Source organism: Prionailurus bengalensis, chromosome X (assembly GCF_016509475.1).
Source record: "Prionailurus bengalensis isolate Pbe53 chromosome X, Fcat_Pben_1.1_paternal_pri, whole genome shotgun sequence".
NCBI lineage: Eukaryota > Metazoa > Chordata > Mammalia > Carnivora > Felidae > Prionailurus > Prionailurus bengalensis.
The window spans coordinates 15,818,831-15,838,642 of NC_057361.1; the positions used below are offsets into that span (position 1 = coordinate 15,818,831).

A 19,812-nucleotide genomic window follows, 5' to 3' on the forward strand; every position below is an offset into this window, starting at 1 on the left:
AGATTATTTGCAGTGATTATTCCTGGGTAGTGTAATGGGTGATTTCTAGCACCCAGCTCAGCACCTGGTATACGGCAGGGGCTCAAAAACACTTGTGGAATTAATGAACATCTGCCTTTGTTCTGAAATGGGAATGCATTATGTATTTGCACAATAGATGCAATTTTTCCCCCAACGCTGTATGACATTCAGCATGATCCTAACTATGTAAAACCAATGAAAAACACACCAAATCATACATAGGGAAAAAGATGGGAGAGAAACAGCAGTCGCTGTTAACAGCAGTCGCTGGGGTAAGACTATAGGTCAATTTTCCCTTTTAAGGTTTATGTGTTTTTAAAGTTCACTTTTAATATCAGAGACTCCTACAAGTCAGGCAGCTTATGTTCTCTCTCCTTTCTCCCCAACAGTAATGTCAAGGTAAAAGGTGACATTGCCTGACCCTTGCCTGCAAACTCTCCTTTAAGGACCTCCCTGACCACAGGTGCCCCTGTGATCACCTGTGACCACACCTGGAACTCATCCGGGAACCAGGTGGGGGCCTGTGACGTCACAAATCCGAGACTGAGAGGTCCAAGGCATGACACACCACCTGAAGAAAGAGGAGCCACCAGCCGTGAGCGACCTGTCCCCAGATGTTAATGCGCCAGCTGTATTCGGACAGGAAGCTTAGGATCCCCTCATCTCTCTGAGCCCCGGTCGTGCATGCCAAGAGCCAGACACAGGCTTTCGGCTGAAATTATCTTCTATACAGGGCCAGAAGCAAGCCTATTTTGAAAACACAGTAGGTGTCGTTTAAAAAAGGTTCTGCTCCTTCCAAGTAGGGAAGCTGCAGCTGGTGTTTTGACAGTGTTCAGACTGTGGGTGTGGAAGCGTTTTACAATGTCTATTTGTAAATGCTTTTCACTGTATTTATAGACTCTTACAACAATGCTAATGAATTTCAGTTCTGAAAAATACCAGGATTTCTGAAATTCTCCAAAGCACATGTTTGGAGTGGCTGATGCCCAATGAGGCCACAGCCCTTGATGGTCTCTGTTCTCCAGTCCGCCCAACACATGGGTACCATTTTGGCAAAAAGGATGCAACGAAATGCAACAAAAAAAGAAACATCCAATCCTTTTGGAATTTACTAGCTCCTGAGAGGATTTATGTATGGTGAGCTTCTATGCCCACAGCTGCTGAATAAAAGGAGAAAATAAAAGAAAGCAAGCATATCACCCTATGTCCAAAGATACCAGAGCAAGGCTGCCCTTACTCATTTCTGATTTTTAAATCCAAATGATGCTACTGTCTTGTATTTTTCTGAGCAATTTTGGGTAGGGACACTTGAAACACGAGACCTGGATAGGTAACTGGCAGGGAAGTCTCCTTGCTTTCCTGGACAGGGAGCCTAAATTGCAGACAATGGGTTGACTAGCTCAAGGACACCCGCAGGCCTAAGTGGAACCCATGATCCCACAGAGGCAGCAGCAGCAGCTACTGCATACTGACGGCCTGTCACAAGCCAGTCACTAGGGTCAGCTCCTTCCATCCGTATTCAATTGTCACAACCACCCCTGGAAAGATCTGCTCGGCATGGTAGACAGGGAGCCCCCTCTGGTGAAGGGCTGGATGCCCCTGCCGCTGGGGGCGCCGTTGGCCCCTCCGGGGACCACCTCAGTTGCTGAGCGCCTCCTTGGCCAAGGCACATCCTTTTCAGGGCGGCCCACGCTCCACAGTATAAAAACCTTGCCCAGTTCAGCCCAACACAGACAACTCTGAGGAGCCACCTCAGCCCCTCCCCGTGGAGTCGGCCGAGGCTTTCGCGAGCCAGTATCACAACTCAACTTCTCCCTCTGCCCAACGCTGCTTCTTTCCCCCTTCCATGGGCACTGACCCCAAAAACATAGCTCGCATACTAAGCGCTGCCTCAGGCCTACTTCCTGGAGAACCCCACCTGTGATGCCCTTTATTTTCATCATATAGATCAGGAAACTGAGGCTCAGTGACATTAAGTCACTTGCTAACAACAGGTCATAAAAGTAGTAGGATACCAGGGTCTGGATTTGAACCCAGTAACTTTGACTCCAGAGCCCAAGCTCTCGACCACTTCTCAAAGCTGCTTCACGCCGCCTCCTGGTCACGGGGACAGTGAGTCACTGAGGATGCCGGGCGGCCTGCGTCATCACTGCTCACCGCCAGAGCCGAGTAAATCGCCTTTGCTCCCAAGTTAAAAAAGTACTACTAATAAACAACAATCACATACCAACCAGCCCAGGTGCCTGCTCTTCCCACTCAGACCCAAGACAAGAGAAGGGGCGCGTACAGTCGGAAAAGTGGAAGATGCGCCACGTGCATCCCTTGAGAACAGGAGCTCGGCCAGTGGCATGGCCCAATTCAGCCCAAGGTGGGACAGTTAAGCCAAGACATGTGGCCTGGAAAAGGTGTTGAAGTGCAGAGGAAGCCGAGGCGAGCAAACCAGTAAATACAGAAATGAACAGCAGCAATCAAACGCCACCCAAAAGAACCACAACCCTTTAGGAGGTGAGGGGGGACGAAGGGGAAAAGAGTGACTCCGTAGATTCCTACTGAACAAAAGATCCCAAGTCCAGGTGAGGACTCTTTTTTGGCAGACCTCCTGCCCACTCTCAGAAGCCTCTATTCCCATAATGTAAATGTTTGGGCTTTACCTAAAATTTGTTACGGGGTGGGGGGAAGAAAAAAAGCTGAGAAGGAAAGGAAAGGAAAGGAAAAGAAATAGAAATGGTTTCCCGTGCTCATGCTCAGGAAACCAAGGCGCAACCCTGCAAATCCTCTATTTTTTTCCAGCTTTCATCCCACTCCGGAGGTGTCAACACATATGGACGACGGCAGATGTCAACGTGAAGATCCTAGAGAAATGACGTGAGTTACCCTCTCTTCTTTCTTGTTCCCACTCTGCTATGTTTTATTGCCCCTTCTAATGTAAAACTACCCCATCTGATTGTATACCTGCCTTGTCCTGGTCCCAGTATGCAGCAAGAAAGCGAGGCCGAAGGAAGTGAATGCTCCCTGCCTGCTTTCCTGCCTGCCTGCTCGTAACATTGCACACTCAGGCTCTGACCACTGAAACTGGTCAAGGGTCTTTGCTCCAAGGATGGGACTTAATGTGCCCAAGGCCATGTGGCTAATTAGTAGCAGAAGTGAAACCAGATGGAAGCTTCCTGATGCCCAGTCCACCCTATCTTGGCCCACCACACCTGGGATGACGATAGTCGAAATGAGTGCCCACATTCACATGCTTTATGCTTCTAGAGAATTTTTCCTCTCTCAAATAAGCAACTATAAGAAGACTCCACCCATCTGTGAAGGCAGCAGGTGGGAAGCCGGTCCTTCAGAAGAGCTCTGCCCTGGGATGTCACCGCCCAGGGAGGTAAAATCCTTCGGTCAGTAAAGGACAAAATTGTAACAGCGGTGAGTCCAGGTTCCTTTGCTTGCCAGCAGGAGGGCAGGAGAAGTCTCCTTCCTTTTCCTGAGAAATAAGGGTCCAAAGGTGCTGCTGGTATCTGTGGAGTCCCTACATACCCACCTGGTGGCCAAAAACGTCCCAGGGATCGCAGGTACTTTTGACGGAGAACTTCCCATTTAACTGTGGCCAAACGAGGCCAGGGGAGAAAGAAGCTGGAACCAGAGCAGTTTTCCTGGCAGCTGTCCCTTGTACCGCGTCCTTGTTTGGACGAGCACAAACAAGCTTGGCTATTTATAGCTGGTGAAGACACGGTGGAAGGTGATGGGACACTGCCCACTCAATTCCCCTCCAAATTTCTGTTCTTTGTGCAGACTCTGCGAGTGTGTGTGGGAAGAGGCCTCTCTCCAAAGCCCATCCAGGGCACAAACCCACAACCCCCTAAGACAAAAGGAGGTGGACATCACACCCCTCATCTGCAAACCCACAGTTGGGCATCTCAGAGGGGCAAGGGGCTTTAAAGATGCCAAGAAGAGGGGGCAGTCATCATCATGCAATTCTGAGAAAAGTTTGTGAGGTGCCATTTGAGAAAATGTTCAAAGAAAGAGTCCGTGGAAAAAGCGTTGTATGACCCAACTAGCACCGTGCACGTGTGAGGTGTTTAGTCCCCCACTGGTCCCTTGCCTGGTTTGGACCATCCCTGGCAGGATAATCGGTGTGCCTCAGTCTGGGCTGGGGCTAAACCCTGTCACTACTGTTGGTTCTCGCTGCAGGAAATAAAATTCATTCTAGGGGCGGCTGGAAGAAGAGAGAAGGGTATTTACACAAATGAAATGAGGTCAGCAAACAATGCAGACATCCCTGCAAGGTGACAAGGTATTTTCCCCTGTGCCCTGTGGGGTCACTATGCTCCAGAAATGAACTTCCCTCCCTCAGTCATGGCCTTCCGTGAGCCCTGACTTCCTCTGAATCTCTAACTGCTTCTGAGGGAGGTGCTTCAAGCTTCCACCCCCTAAAGGTCTCCTGATGTGCTGTCTCAGAGTGTCCGTGTTTCCCCACTCCCTCAGGGCTACAGTGCATGGCATGCTTCTCGCCATGTGGAAACCCCTCTCCCAGCGAGGTCACCACTGAGCAACCGCATGGCAGGAAAAGAAGCATGCGTGGATTTGCCGAGTGCCTCTCAGGTGCCAGGCAGAGGGTCGGGGGCTTGAGGTGCAGCAGCTGGTTTCAATCAGCACACCCGAGCAAGGCAGGCCTCAATCCACCATTCTGCAGAGGCAGAAGCAGAGACTCGGGGAGGTGCACACCTTGCCCAAGGTCACCGGCTGAGGAAGGAGAGGGCTGGGGTTTTGGCCCTGGTGTACCTGACTCCAAAGCAATAGGTGGGCAGGAACCATCATGTCTGGCCTGGTTACCACAGTTTACTACCCAGAACAGGGCTGGGCCCAAACATAAGCGCGCGTGCATGTGCGTGCACACACACACACACACACACACACACACACACTCCTCTCTCATCACTGTGCCCATCTGTAAGCCCCCATTTTCCATCTTTTTTCCAAGTTTCTCACAAGACAAGCCTACACAAGCTTGGCCACCTGCCCATTCTCTCCAATTCATGCCAAGCCTGTCTCTAGCCACCAACCATTGCATAGAACTCCTGGACTGGGATCACCAAGGGCCAATACTAGTGACCAAAGCCTGTGGATGGCCTTCAGCCTCCCTGGTGCACACTGTGGTGGGGTTCTCGGAGCATGTTCAGCAAACCAGCGGCGGCAGGAGTAGCACTGGGAGCTTGCTCGAAATGCAAGTTCTCAGGCCTTCCCACAGATCCAGTGAGTTAGAAACTCCGGGGAGCGGCAATGTATGTGGTAATCAGTTTCCCACCGATCTGTAGTTGTTCCACATTCCTTTCTTCTGGCTTCCTTGACATCACACCCCATCCACCCTTTCTGATGGCACCTAGTCCTTCCTCTACCCTATAAATAACAATTTCCCCCACTGCTGGCTCCACTCTCTCCTCTTCTCTAATCTCCCGGAGGGATCATAGCCATTCCATGCTTGGAATTACCATCCATGAGCCAGTGACACCCACCTCTGTAACGTCTAGCCAAGATCTCTCTCCCGAATTCTCCAGAGACATGGCTGGTTCCTGATTTGGGGAAAAGAAGGGAAACGCTCCAACACTACATGATGCACCACTAGGACTCTTTGAAAAGACCTCTCAAACACTCGAGTAATCCAAAGTCCAAATGAGGGCCTAAACACCCAAGTGCACAATTTACGTGCCTGCTCGGGGAGCATTTGCACGCACCAGCGATCTTTCTCTTCCTCTTGTTTGATTAATTGACTGATTGGTTTATACCTTGTAAGAGCAAAGAGGTCTTTTTAAATGCTTCCTTGTGGTAGGCATGGGGGCCAGACCCCTCACAGAGTGATCAGGACCTGGAAGCTGATTTCCTGTTCATCTGTAACCCCAGGGGCTTGAGCAGCCGGGCTGCCTGTGTAAATCTAAAGAAAAAGGAACTTCCATGTGGGTAAATTGGTCTCAAGAGAGACATCTGCCCTTCCCTAAGCACTGAGTTGATGTTTGGGATATAAATGTTTACTTAATCTTTGCCTCAAGCTCAAATGTCTCAGAGCTCCACGGCGTCTTATCTCCCAGTGTTCCTGTGAAATCCAGGCCCCATCTTCATTACAAGTAGAAACCTTGCAATTCCACTGCCGTCCCCACTGGAACCGGTGTTTCATCTTCATAGTAGGGCCTCCAGCCTTTCACAGGAAAAGTACCTCATGGGTTTACATTTAAAGCAACAGCCATCTCCGGGCGGCACAGGTCTGGGAAGTCACCGGGTCTCCTGCCCACAGCCTGGTGTCCAAGACCCAGATGCCCACCTTCTCACTGAGATCCCTCCTCCGACACAGGCTTCCACATCTGAAGTCAGGTGTGCCCTGCGGGAGGCGTGAGCCACGGTACCAACTCCCCCACATCTGAGGTCTCCTCTCTGAATGGCTTGCTACCAGCCTGACCGTGGAATCTTTCTTATCACTGAATGTCTTCAACTGCCAGAACACACTAACATCCATGGGGGAGGGCACTGGCTTCTAGAACATCAGCCTCCCCTCACTTTGGCTCTTGCCATCTTCCTGAGCCTATGACAGCCACGTGGGCAATCCATCCCCAATGCCAGCCCCTCCTTCCCCCGGTCCCTTCAGTTCTTATGACCTTCATTCATCTTCAGTCCCCCAGATTCACGGCCCCTCTCTCTGTGGATAAGTTCATCTTCAGACCTACTCCACCTGTGAAGTGATGAGCACACGCCTCCCCTCTCTGACCAGCATCTGCCATTCTCCTGGCCATCGGTTCTTCTGTATGCTTGCTCACCTCACCTCCTTCTTATGCCTTTCAGCTTCACTTCCTTCCTCTGCACCCCGGGCCCTGGAACACCGGCCTCGCTGTCCCCGCCCTGCCAGTCACCTGCCCCGTCTACGTGGAGAGCACGCGCTGCTCTGTGCTGGATGTGCTGTAGCAGACAACGGGCAGGATTCCCCTGCAACTCAGAACAAAGGTCCTGCTCCAGCTTCCCCGCTCTTTGGGAAGAAAATGAAAAAATACCACAAATTAGGGTATCTATGTTTGCAAGGATTAACAAACCTGTTCTAGCCTGCTTCTACCTCTTTCCCTGTTGGGTTTATTTACTTTTGAAGGCACACACCTGCCCTGCCCCTCAGGTTTCTGGCGTGCTGCCTCTGCTGCACAGAATAATCACTTGAGCTCAGAGCAACCTGCTTTTCTCCAGCATTTCCTTGGATTTGTCCTGTATTTTCTTTTGGACCCTTCTCCCAAGTTCCAGCACCTCCTTTCACAGAGGTTTCTGAACCCACATTTGGTACATCGGTAATACATGTTACGGGACATACAGCGTGACAGGTTCGTGTGTATGTGCACACACACATACAAAAAGGTTTGGGTATATTCTGTCAACTGAAATCTTTTTATGATCAAATATCAAAACAAGTGAGTAGGCTCTATACTCTTGAGCTTCCGTTTTCTCAAGTGTGAAAATGTGGCAGACAGAATGTTCGTTGCCCACCGCCCCCCACCTTAGATACGTGGTGGGCTGGGTAAGACCAGCAGACTCTGTCTTTGCACACTGTGAAATAATAACGAAGACACCCCCGAGGCATAGACTTTCAAACAAAGGAGGCACTTAGGGCCTAGTAGAATCTCTTATCATTCAATTTTTAAATCAACTCTGATACTAAATTTTATTTTTTGGGAAAAAGTCTTTTTTTTCCCCCTGTTAAAATTCCATCTTCACTTACTTCCCGGAAATTGGAAGAGTATTCTTACCAATGGGTAAGTACATTAATGGCATGCTTCCACTTGCTCAGACTGGACACAAAACTGTGCCCGGGTGTCATTCTAGTTCTCCTAGATGTGATTCCCAGAAACTGATCTATAGCTGAGCCCCAGCAACACTGAGATCCCGAAAAGCGCCTTGCACGCAGGGGCCCCTCAATACATTGCTGTTACGCGAATGTATCTAAAAATGACTCCCCTCTTCCTAAACTTATGTATTCCTTTATCCTGAAAGATACTACTTCCTGTTTAAATGGAAAGAAACCAATCTCTTCTGGAAGCCACATTTGGCAGCAAGCTTTCTGGCTGGTGAGAGCAAGTGTGAGCCCAGACACTCCAGTGAGAGGGGCAATGCCTAGCTCCCTATGAGGATGGCAAATGATGACTGTGTGTCCGTGTGTTCACCTTTCTGTCCATCCATGTAGTCAGGGAAATCCTAGAGAGGATTTGGGTTTACACAGCAGACAGTGCCTTTTCTCCAGAGGATCACTGACACAAAACAGTTTGAACGGTGTTGACATTCCTACCTCAACTAATTGGGCAGAACAAAACAAGTTCATAAACCAATATACGGGTTGGTTGTCCAATGTACCTGCTTAGCAAAAAATATGAAGTGCATGAGGATTGAGAGACAATAAGCCTTTCTTTGATCTTCTTAAATTGCTTAAAGCTGAAATCCATGGCACACTGGGTGACTCAGAACATGAGACACACACACCACAGAGCTTGTACAGGGCCTGGGAAGGATGATGGGAGAGGCAAAAGTGAACAAAATGTAAGCACTGGCACATCCCTCCCTTTGTGGGAACCGTGGCATTCAACAAGTGTGTTAAATGAGCCACTACCATATGCTCAACCCTGTAAAGCATGTGGAGATGACAAAACACACTCTTGATCTGCTTTAAATCTGGTAAAGGAGTCCGCGGGTGTGAGCATCCCAAGTGCACAGCATGGGGCCCCACACTAGGCGAAACATGGGGTGTCAGGCATTTGGGAGACAGAGCAATCACAAGAAATAAGGGAAGGCTTCCAGAAGCTGGGTGTGCTAACTGGGCTCTGAATTCGGTGAGCGTTAACAGGTGCATGAGAGGTAGCCAGGAAAGGGTAGGGAACTGTCAAAAACGTGGGAGAATCTAGACGAGGGATTCTCACAGGGTGAATGAATGTGGGCCAGAAGCTTTCAGATTACGACCTGGGAGCTTGTTGAAAATGTAAATTCCCAGGCCCACCCCAGACCTACCAAGTCAGCGACCATGGGGGTGGGGCCCAGTGATCTGTTGGAACAAGGTCTCCAGGTGACTCTGACCCACACTCAAATTTGAGAATCACCAAGTTAGGGCAGGCACTGTCCTCCCTTCAACTGGCTGAGCAAGAGGCCAAAGCAGGTACTGGCTCCCCAAACGTTCCCAGCCTTGCCTCGATCTGCCATTTCCTAGGACTGTCAGGCAGGAAGCCAGGGGCTCTCCTCCCTTGTCCTCTTTCTGCAAACCCAGTGCCCTGGGGGCTGGGCCACCACAGGGTGAGTGGGAGGTCGCAGATGTGAACAGTTACATTTCCCACTGGCTTCTGTACGGAGCCCTCCTCACGCACCTTCCCTGGCGATCCGTACTTCTAATGGACAAACAGAAGACGCGCGAGCTGGAGGCAGAGAAGAGCGAGGGAGAGGCAAGAAGCGAAGGGGGCTTCTGTGAGCCCAGAAGGTCAGCAGTTATAATTTGCTTCTCCCTTGCATTCAGGTCCACGGGGGAACTAACAGGACCAGGTCTAATTGATGGCTCACAAAGTCTGCACCTATCCCACAACGAGACGGGTGACGGCAACCTTCCAAGGCAAAGAAGCCATTGGAATTGTCCTTCTCTTCAGATCAGATCATGAGAGAGAACAGCAAGAATATTATGGAAATTGTTACTGACCTCAGGGAAATGTGTATAGTCCCTGGCAGACTAAGAGAGTTTGGCAGAACGTGCCCTCTTTTTCCCTTTCACCCGCCACAAAGCGATGTACAACCTTTGCTCTCCATTCCCTGTTTGCATAGCCTGTATTCTCTTCAGAAGCACTTAGGTTTACATAACATTTTTCTTCTGGAGTGCTGGCTTCTGGGCCAACCATGCTACTGAAGAGGCCCAAGCTAAGGTCACTGAGGCTGTCAAGTGGCCCCGTTGTGCACATGTGCAAACGGCCTTCTATCAGTCAGGAGAAGAGGGCACAACAGGTAAGGCCTGACCAACTCAATGGTGGCCCTGGTCTCATCGGTTCCCCCACGGGCCACCCTATAGTGGCAGTTGTTTGGACCTTGGGAGATGCCTGCCGAACAACACAGGGGAAGCAGCTGCCACTCCGAGAGGCTCACCTGCACTGAGATGACCGCTGTGTGTTCAGCTGGGCAGCCCGGCCTCCCACAGGTGCGCTTACGTGCATCCACCATGGCTGGCAGGGATTCTGACATTTCTCAACCACTCACGTGGCTACCCGCCTCTGTATTGGGGCAATATATTGTTGTTCATATTAAGAGTAAATGAGTCATGCTACCACATGGATGAACCTTGGGGCCATCAGGCTAAGTGAAATAAGCCAGTCACAGAAAGACAAATGCTCTAGGATTCCACTTACATGAGGCATCTAGAGGAGTCAAATTCACAGAGATAGAAAATACAGTTGACTCTTGAACAACACTGGTTTAAACTGGGTGGTTTAAACTTACACGTGGGTTTTTTTTTCAATGAATGCAGGCCAGTACTATGAATGTATTTTCTCTTCCTTATGATTAACTTAATGTTTTCTTTTCTCTAGCTTATTTTATTATAAGAATAAAGTCTATAATAAAAAACATATAAACTATGTGTTAATTGACTCTTTACATTATTGGTAAAGCTTCCGGTCAACAGTAGGCTACTAGTGGTTATGTTTTTATAGAGTCAAAAATTATACTTTTCAACTACATGGGGGTTAGTGCCCCTACCCTGTGTGTTCAAAGGTCTACTGTACAATGGTGGTCGGCAGGGGCTGGGGGAGGAGGAAGGGGAGTTAGCATTTAATGGGTCCAGAGTTTCAGTTTGGTAAGATGAAAAGAGGTCTACGAATGGATGATAGTGGTTGCACAACAATGTGTTGTCCTTAATGTCACAAATGGTTATGATGGTAAATTTTATGTTATGTGTATTTACCACAATTAAAAAATTTTTTACTAAGAAGTAAATGAGCGGGGTGCCTGGGTGGCTCAGTCGGTTAAGCACCCGACTTCGGCTCAGGTCATGACTTCGCAGTTCGTGAGTTCGAGCCCCGCGTCAGGCTCTGTGCTGACAGCTCAGGGCCTGGGGCCTGCTTCTAATTCTGTGTGTGTCTCTCTCTCTGCCTCTCTGCCTGCCCCTCTCTCTCTCTCTCTCTCTCTCAAAAATAAATAAACATTAAAAATTTAAAGAAGGTAAATTAGCTGTTCTTGTGTCAGTGCATTTATACACCCAGCTCGACATGCAATAATAAGAATGACAACAAGGGCCACTTGGCTGGCTCAATCAGTGGAGCGTGTGACTCTTGCTCTCCGGGTTGTCAGTTTGAGTCCCATGTTGGGTAAAGAGATGACTTAATAAAACCTTAAAAAAATAAGCATGACAATGAAACTAACACTGAGATACAAGGATGGGGCCACACACTTGGAAATTATCTTGGTCCATCCTTTTGGGTGTATCCCATTATCCTCCTCAATTTACAGATGGAAAAGTGAGGTGAGCGGGGCAGTGACATGCTGAGGCTCACATGCCTATGAGGTGAGGTGAGATGCAAACCTGGAGGCCTGCATGACTCCAAGGCAAGGGCGCTGAGGCCCCACGTGGCTCTCACCATGCAAACTTAACTCAAAAGAACAAAACCTATGTGCTGACAGGTAAGACCTCCAGGCCGCGAGCTTGCTCAGGTATAGGACACCAACACATAAAATACACATGTAACAGTGGAAAGTTCCGGCAACTAACTTGTGCAGAGAACACGACGCTTCTTTGCTCTGTGGTGAGCATCTCAGGTCTGGAAGAACAAAGTCCAACTGTGACTCCTCATCACTGACATGTGCGTCCCACCAGCCAGTGAACAAATTTGAGTTGTGCCAGGCATATCTCAGAACTCAGGCCTGAACGACGCGTGTGCCTTGCCTTTGATGGTCTCATAGTTTGGAGACACGTACACTAAGACAATATTTGCCAGGCCGGGTCCTTGGTTCCACAAAAGGGCTGTGCAGTCAAGGGCAGAGGGAGCCTGGGGATGTGGAAAGAGGCACCAGAGAGCAGGGAGAGGGTCAGGGGATGGAGCCCCCAGTGAGATATGCATACCTGAGGCCAGCGGGACATCCAGTCTGAAGGGCAGCTGGCTTGCTCTAAAGAAGCACAGGGAAGGGGCACCTGGGTGGCTCAGTCAGTTAAGCGTCCGACTCTTGATTTCAACTCAGGTCATGATCTCATGATTTGTGAGTTCGAGCCCCATGCCTGGGATATTCTCTCTCTCTCTCTCTCTCTCTCTCTCTCTCTCTCTCTCTGCCTCTCCCCTGCTCGTTCTCTCTCTCTCTCAAAATGAATAACAAAACTAAAACAAAAATCTCTCTAAAAAAAGAAAAGAATAACAGGGAAAAAACCCTGCATTTGAGCAGGGCCTGCCTGCTGGATACCTGATTCCCCACCTTCGAACCCTAAAACCCACGCTGTGCATCCCGGCCTCACACCCACTGCTGCCCAAGCACAGGAGCAAGGACAGAAGTAGCCGGAGTTTGCAGACGGCTTTGCTACAGGGTGAGCAGCTTTATCCCCCCTCCCTCAGCTGGCCACACTCATGGCCCCTCTCCTGGGTCCCGCCGCCAACCCTCACCTGCCCCCTCACCCGCCCCCAGCGGCAAGAGCGGAGCAGTACCTGCTGTGGGTCAGGGGACCCACTGGTCGTTCAGGCCTCCTGGGGGGCAGCGCACCCGGTCTGCTGAGAGAATTGGTCTTGGGTGGCCGGGGCTTTTTTGGCGGGATGGCAGGAACGGAAGGCTTCTGTAAATCCAGTTTTGGCTCTCTCTCTGGTCTTTCTTTAAGTCATCGTTTAAAAAGCATAAAGAAGACAGAGAGACCTAGTGTAAGTGACAGTACATAGGGGCAGATTGTGCGTTTCCCTCTCTAAAAAAAAACAAAAACAACCACCGATGCTCCTTGTGAAGGTAGAAGGTGAAAGAGCATCTTTTAAAATTTTTTAAATTTATTTACTTATTTTTAGAGCATCATTTATTCTCTGTCATGTGAGAAAAAGCCCCGTGCAGCTGCAGCCCACAGATCGCCTTTGCTCACGCTGGCCTCTGCCTGGAGGGCCCTTCTGGCCACTGCCCACCCGCGGTGAGGTCCTACTCATCCTTCCGCAGGCCCACTCATCAGGCCTGGGCTCCCTTCTTGGCAGCAGAACCCACCCTCAGAGGCAGACTTCCCTGCTCCCTCACCTGAACCCAGCAAGGCAGACTGCTCAGCAAATGGTTGGTGAGTTTGGTAAAACTCAGGACCTGCTGGGTGTGGGGAGGGAAGAGGCCCGACGCCTCTCAGGTCAGTCTATGTAAAGGACCATGAGCCAATAAAACGGGGGGCATTTCCAGGAACAAGGAACTAATTCCGGATCCTTTTTGTGCACGGTTCAAACTTGGAAGGTAAACTGGGGTTTTACAGAGGGTTTTTGGAGTCAAAGCTACTAAAATGAAGTTAAAGTCAGATGTGACGGCCAAGTGAGTGCAGCATGACGGACGAGCTTCGTGTCTCCAGTTAGCCTTGCCCTGTGTGTGGTGTAAAAAGCACGCATCCGGGTGTCTGGGCAGCTCAGTCATTAAGCATATGACTTTGGCTCAGGTCACGATCTCACGGTTTGTGAGTCTGAGTCCCGCATCGGGTGAGCACGAGCCCCGCTTAGGGTAAAACACGAACCCCGCTTCTGGTGAGCCCAGCTTCTCTCTCTCTCTCCCTCCCTCTCTCTCTGTTCCTTGTGGGATTCTCTCTCTCTTTCTCTGCCCCTAGCTCACTTGTGCCCCCCACCTCTCTCTCTCTCTCAAAAAAAAAAAAAACACAACTAAAAATAAAAAGCACGCATCCATATTCTTCCTTATAAAGATGGAACTTCAGAGGGCCACCCACTGGAGGACAAGCAGGTTCCCTATGTTCGCTGCTAAGCGGCAACCCTGAAAACGTTTTCCATGCAAACACAAACTCATACTGTTCTGGTGCCCAGTCTGATTGGCAAAGCTTTAAAAAGGCCACCAGCGGGGCGCCTGGGTGGCGCAGTCGGTTAAGCGTCCGACTTCAGCCAGGTCACCATCTCACGGTCCGGGAGTTCGAGCCCCGCGTCGGGCTCTGGGCTGATGGCTCAGAGCCTGGAGCCTGTTTCCGATTCTGTGTCTCCCTCTCTCTCTGCCCCTCCCCCGTTCATGCTCTGTCTCTCTCTGTCCCAAAAATAAATAAACGTTGAAAAAAAAAATTAAAAAAAAAAAAAAAAGGCCACCAGCTACTCCACACATATCACTGTGCTCATCCCCACACGTTAATAGGGGACTATGCTCCATCAGAGGAAGAAGGGCCTGGTTGAAATGCAAACGAGGGGGATTCCTCCTGCTGGGGGGGGGGGCGGGGGGGCCTCCAGCAGCCTGCAGAACAAATGGGAGGGGGGTTTATGCCTACCTAACAGGAAGGCCAAGCCTCAGGGTGGGGCTGGCTCTCTGGCTTCCCTGTTGCTTTTGACCAGGGTTTCTGCCTTCCTGACTCACCGTGGCATGGAACAAGGAACCATAGGAGTGGAAGGAACCAGAAGTGTGTGGCCACTCGGCCAGCCAACTAGGGCAGTTTTTCACATGTAAGCCAAGTCCTTATGGTAGTCAGCGTGGAACAGAGCAGGAAGTGTCCTTATCACAGAGCCAGAAACTCATCACGTGCCCATGGGGATGGAGGGGGGGGGCAGTGTCTGGTTACGTCACAGCACACACTTTGACCAAAGGGCTATTCATGTGATACACACACAGGGCTGTTTTTTCACTGATCTGGGACACAGACCTGGCCTTCACAATGAGGTTTCACAACTCAAATTTCAAGTGTTCCCTGTGAAAGAAGGAGGTGTAACTTCTTAAGGGCTGGCACTGTTGGTAAAGCTTTTGGCAGACTGATATAAAATATTAAATTTCACAATAAAATTCCATGAGGCCACCCAGGAGCACCTCCAAATAATCACGTTCATTAATTCAGCATCGCTCTTGTGACTTACAAACAGCTGCTTTTTAAAATGGAATTTGCTCCACCTCCTGCTCATAACAGCACAGCACTTTTCCCATAAAATGTGTGATCAATCACATCGCGGACACCTAACAAAACGAGCCCCCCACAGTGTGCAGATTTCTTTGGGAGACACACTGAGAACGGCAGGAGTCAAACACATGTGTAAAACCGTGTGAGGCGGGTGAAGCTACTTCCCTTCAAAGGACAGTCCTGACCGCCTTCAGGGGACTGTGGGCACTGCACTGCTGCTCCCCGTTTTGCCGTGCCCCCCACCACCAGCATTCTTGACGGAGGACATGTGTCTGTGACACAGTAGCGAGAGTCAAAGGTCCAGCAGTGACGGGGGGATGACAGCTTTCGTTTGTCTGGATGGGAGTTTCTCCTGGGGCACTAGGCCCAGAGACAGCGGGATGGAAACTGGCTGGTACATCCAGGCCCTCAAGAAACTTCCAGTCAGCACCTTGACTTCAGGATGCTGCTGGTGTAGGGAGGGCGGTGACGGCAGAAAGACTGGGATGGAAGCAGCCCAATGTGTCCAGTGACCGGGCTGGTTGTTTTTCATTTGACGAGGAATTCTGGCCCAAAGGAGCACCACATAACCCTCTCTCCTATTCCCTCAGAGATGGGGTATTTAAAAGCAACCAGAATAAAACCATAATCACCATATTCCCCCCCCAAAAAACAAACTCTGTGGGTAATCTGGACTAGCCCAGGACCGACAGCTTTGGCTCTCGCTGTTCTATTGGTGCCAATGAAGACTTGATTTCCTACCTTTTTCTTCGGTTCTGTTTGGAAGTGTTTCTGGTCTTTCAGGAGGTATTTTTTTAATTTCATGTTTTCTCTCAGTGGTACCTAAGGGGGAAAGGATTGCAGTGATCAGAGCATGTTTTCTCTATCCATTTATTAGACACACCAGCATTTTAAATATTTATCAGGTAGAGCAAAGTCAATAGACTTTTTCCCCCTAAGAGGAGAGCTGGTGTTACCTGGCAAACACAAGCTGCTTAGAGGCGGCAGAAGCCATTTCCGGCCTGTGTAATTAAGTTTGCCTGCCTACTGGGTGTTGTATGGAAACCAACTTGACAATAAATTATATTTAATAAAAAAAAAAGTTTGCTTGCGTATACATCCTTAATTTACAAGAACACATGAATATTTTCTGATATTTAAATGTGACTTCCGTAGGCATCAAAACAGTCACAGGAAATCACGGGGTGTGGGTGGAAAATGTGTATAAACAAGTCATCCATCAAAATATGCAAATGATGGGTCAATGGCTTTTGCTCTACAAATAAAAAGAAGTTTCACAGGGACATTGGATTCCACATGATAGCAGTTTTAAAACATGGCCTCAAATCGTTTGCCACTCCTCCCATTAAGAGGTGAGGCCTGTGTCCCCTTATCTGGGATGTGGGTAGGCTTGTGACTGCTCCAACCAGTGGCCGATACGATACCATGTAATTTCCAAGTCTGTGTTACAAAAGACCATGTAGCTCATTCGCCGGACTACTGAATCTCCATGTGAGAAGTCAACAACCCCGAGGCCTGCTGAAGAAGCCATGTGTGGACACTCTGGCCTACAGCCCCCACTGAGCCCAGCCCTCCAGCTGCTCCTGCCGAGGGGAGCCACACATGAGAGCAAACCAGCCATCTCCAAAGTGGGTCCTCCAGCCGCAGCTGGCCCAGCATTCCCAGCTGAGGTCCCAAACGTCAAGGAGCACAGAGACGAGATGTCCCGGTCGTGTCCTGTTCAAATTCCTGACCCCAGAGTCCTCGGACATAAGAAGATGGTCGTCTTCTGCCAGCAGATTTGGGACGGTTCGCTATGCAGCAATAGAACTAGAGCATATTTTCAAGTGGAGGGATGTGCAGAGAAGACACGCGATTCTCCCTCAGTCCTTTCTATCTGTGCCTGAATCCCTCAAATATTACATATTACATTTCCCCAAGTGCACACATGTGGCCATGCAGACTCCAGCTGTTCCCACGCCCGGGGGCTTGAGCAGTGCCTATGGCCTCAGGTGCATAAGAACACTTGGAAAATAGCTAAAGAGATCCAGCATAACCTTTGGTAAAACTGCTTTAAAAGGAAAAGAATTTGCCTATCATGCTACAATCTAGGCCTCTAATGAGAACGAAGAAGTTTATTATCATTCCTAGAGACACAGGAGGAACGGACAATCCCACTACCACGAAGAATCCAATCCTGGTTACATTCTAGGCTGCTTGAGCCTTGGGCCACTCAGCTCATCTCCTTGGTCTGTACTGTATCACCAAGGCCTCTAGGAAAAGGGTCTTTAGAGAAAAGCAAATCAACAGCCAGCTTTAATTTCAAAACAAAAAAAAAATATTGATCCGGTGTGAACCACTAGGTGGCAAAATTAAACTGCTCAATGCAAACGAGGATGGGGGCGGAGCAGGAGATATAATTAACACCTCATTTCAGGGCTTAATCTCTGTAATTCTCAACTATGCTGAAGGAATGGGAAAGGAATTTGGGGTCAAGCTGATCCCCCCTCCCACCACCAACTGGGTAGACCAAAAGAGCTTGAAAAAAAATCACTCCTTAATAAATCTGTGAATAAACCAATCTGGAAATTTATTCATACTTTAAATGCTATAGAAATATCACAGTTATTAATGTGCAGAACTAAAAATACCCCTACTCTTCCTCTGTTTTAGTTGTTAATTTTTTTAAATGCCACTTAACTAGTTATTCATGGAGGGATTTCTCCCCATAATTAGTTCTTAATAATTATAAAGAGGAGTTCTGTTGGGAAATATGAATGATCATTTTTATGTATGAGAACCCTGTGTGCAACGAGTTTTCAAATGTCCAACAACATCACGTCTTCCTATATTATTCAACCTTAGTATCTGAATTACACAGAAAAAGTGAATTGGACTCTTTTCAAGACTAAAGAAGAATTATGAGGAAAAGCATTTATTGCTAGAATAACATTTTTCCTGAGGCTGGGTAAGTGAAGTAAGTACTGACTATGCTTAACCACATGGGACATGCACGGTGAGGCTACGACCGTGGGAAGCAATCCTCCCTAAGCTGATCCTCGAGATCAGGAGGGCACAGGCAAAGCAGGACAATTAAGTTTTTATTTCGTCAAAAGCAGCTGATTAGGGACGCCTGGGTGGCTCAGTCAGTTAAGTGTCCGACTCCCGATTTCGGCTCAGGTCATGATCTCAGGGTTTGTGAGTTCAAGCCCCGCATTGGGCTCTGTGCTGACAGCACAGAGCCTGCTTGGGATTCTCTGTCTCCCTCTCTCTCTCCCTCTACCTCTCTCTTTCAAAAACAAATTAAAAAAAAAAAACATTAAAAAAAGCAGTTGATTAGAAATACAAAGAAATAAAAAAAAAATGGTTTACACCAAAATAAAGTCTTCCTGGTGATTCTCTTTGGGAGGCTGCATTTTTTCACTGTACTGGGCATGCATTTTTAAAGATGTTTCTTTTTTTAGGAAAAACGGCAGCATATTTCAAATCTGCCCATTGAGACCAACTGGCAACTTCCCAGTTTGGTAATCTGTAGCATTTGAATCTAAGAATCTTGAGCTCTACCAAGGGCGCTGTAAATACACACAGACACACATACGTGTCGACAGAACGGAAGTACATTACCTGCCCCTTGCTTGATGACAGGAGCGGATGGAGGAGGTGGCTTCTTGGGTCTCTGAAAAATCAATCAAAATGATAACACATGAGATTGTCGGCAAGCCTGGCCTGTCACATAAGGACCTCAGACATTGTTTTCTAGATGCAGTTTGGACAGACCAGAGAAGCTCTCCAAAAAATTGAGCCATTTTCTCTCCAGGGATGTCAGGTTTTGGCACCTTTAAACCAACACTAAAATAAATTCGGTCTGCAAAACAAAACTCTGATGGACAAATGAAATACCATTTCCCCCTTTCTAAATTTGTAACAGCCTTCTGGAAAAGCACGGCTCAGCAAAAATGGCCTGAAACCAGCAAGCACAATGGTCCTCCTACGCTGAAACCGCATTTGCAATTAAGATTTAATCTGCTGAATAACCAAGTGATTCAGAGGAGTCACTGGGACAGCTCGAAATCAGATCTGCTCCGGATGTGGGACCTTCAGCAAATGCAGGCTGAGGGGCTGGGTACGGTTCTAAACCTTCAGCGCCTTCTGACCCCAAGGCTGGCAGGCCTTTTGAGAGGCCCCCCCACAGAACAGATGTACCCTGGAAACTGGAATGGAGCTTTTTTTTTTTTGGCTGCGATTTGTTTTTCTCTCACAACCTGTCACTCTGTAGGTGACGAGGCAGCAATGCAATCAGTGGCATCCATCCCTGAACCCCTTCCAGGGCATCTCCTCGCTCACCCAGGATCCACTATAGGAGAAAGATGGTCAGGCTGGACTTGGCAAATGATTCAGGGGCCAAGAATCCATCTAGGGCACAATTCTTGGACACCATTCTTAGAGAGGGGAGCCAGAGGCGAGAAGAGAACCATTACAACATCGACTTCATCAAGAAAAGATGGAAACAGGGAAGATTTGAGAATATGATCCATGTTGCTGCTGATGCTTCTACAGACCCTCTCTGGGCATCACATATCAATGATTTTTTAAACAGTTCCAACAAACTCTCTCCTGCACTCTGAAAATATAGCACTGTGATATCACTGCAGGGACCAGTAAAAGCCCCCATCAGTCCTGGGCCCCTACCTACTGGTGCCCATCAGTGCCTGCTATTGTACTAGGGCACCAGAAAAAAAAAAATGATTTCAAGT

The 19,812-nt window shown here is 48.8% G+C and overlaps 1 protein-coding gene across 10 annotated transcripts in view; it reads right to left on the reverse strand.

The window, feature by feature from the left end:
* The window catches only part of SH3KBP1 (SH3 domain containing kinase binding protein 1), a 334,334-nt gene that overhangs the window by 38,299 nt on the left and 276,223 nt on the right, over positions 1–19,812 (reverse strand). For all 10 annotated transcript variants that reach the window (XM_043570579.1, XM_043570581.1, XM_043570580.1 and 7 more), the window contains 3 exons: positions 18,683–18,734; positions 15,821–15,901; positions 12,681–12,840 (listed from right to left, as the gene is read on the reverse strand). In XM_043570579.1, coding sequence (XP_043426514.1) covers positions 12,681–12,840; positions 15,821–15,901; positions 18,683–18,734 — 293 coding nt within the window. The remainder of the gene's footprint in view (positions 1–12,680; positions 12,841–15,820; positions 15,902–18,682; positions 18,735–19,812) is intronic.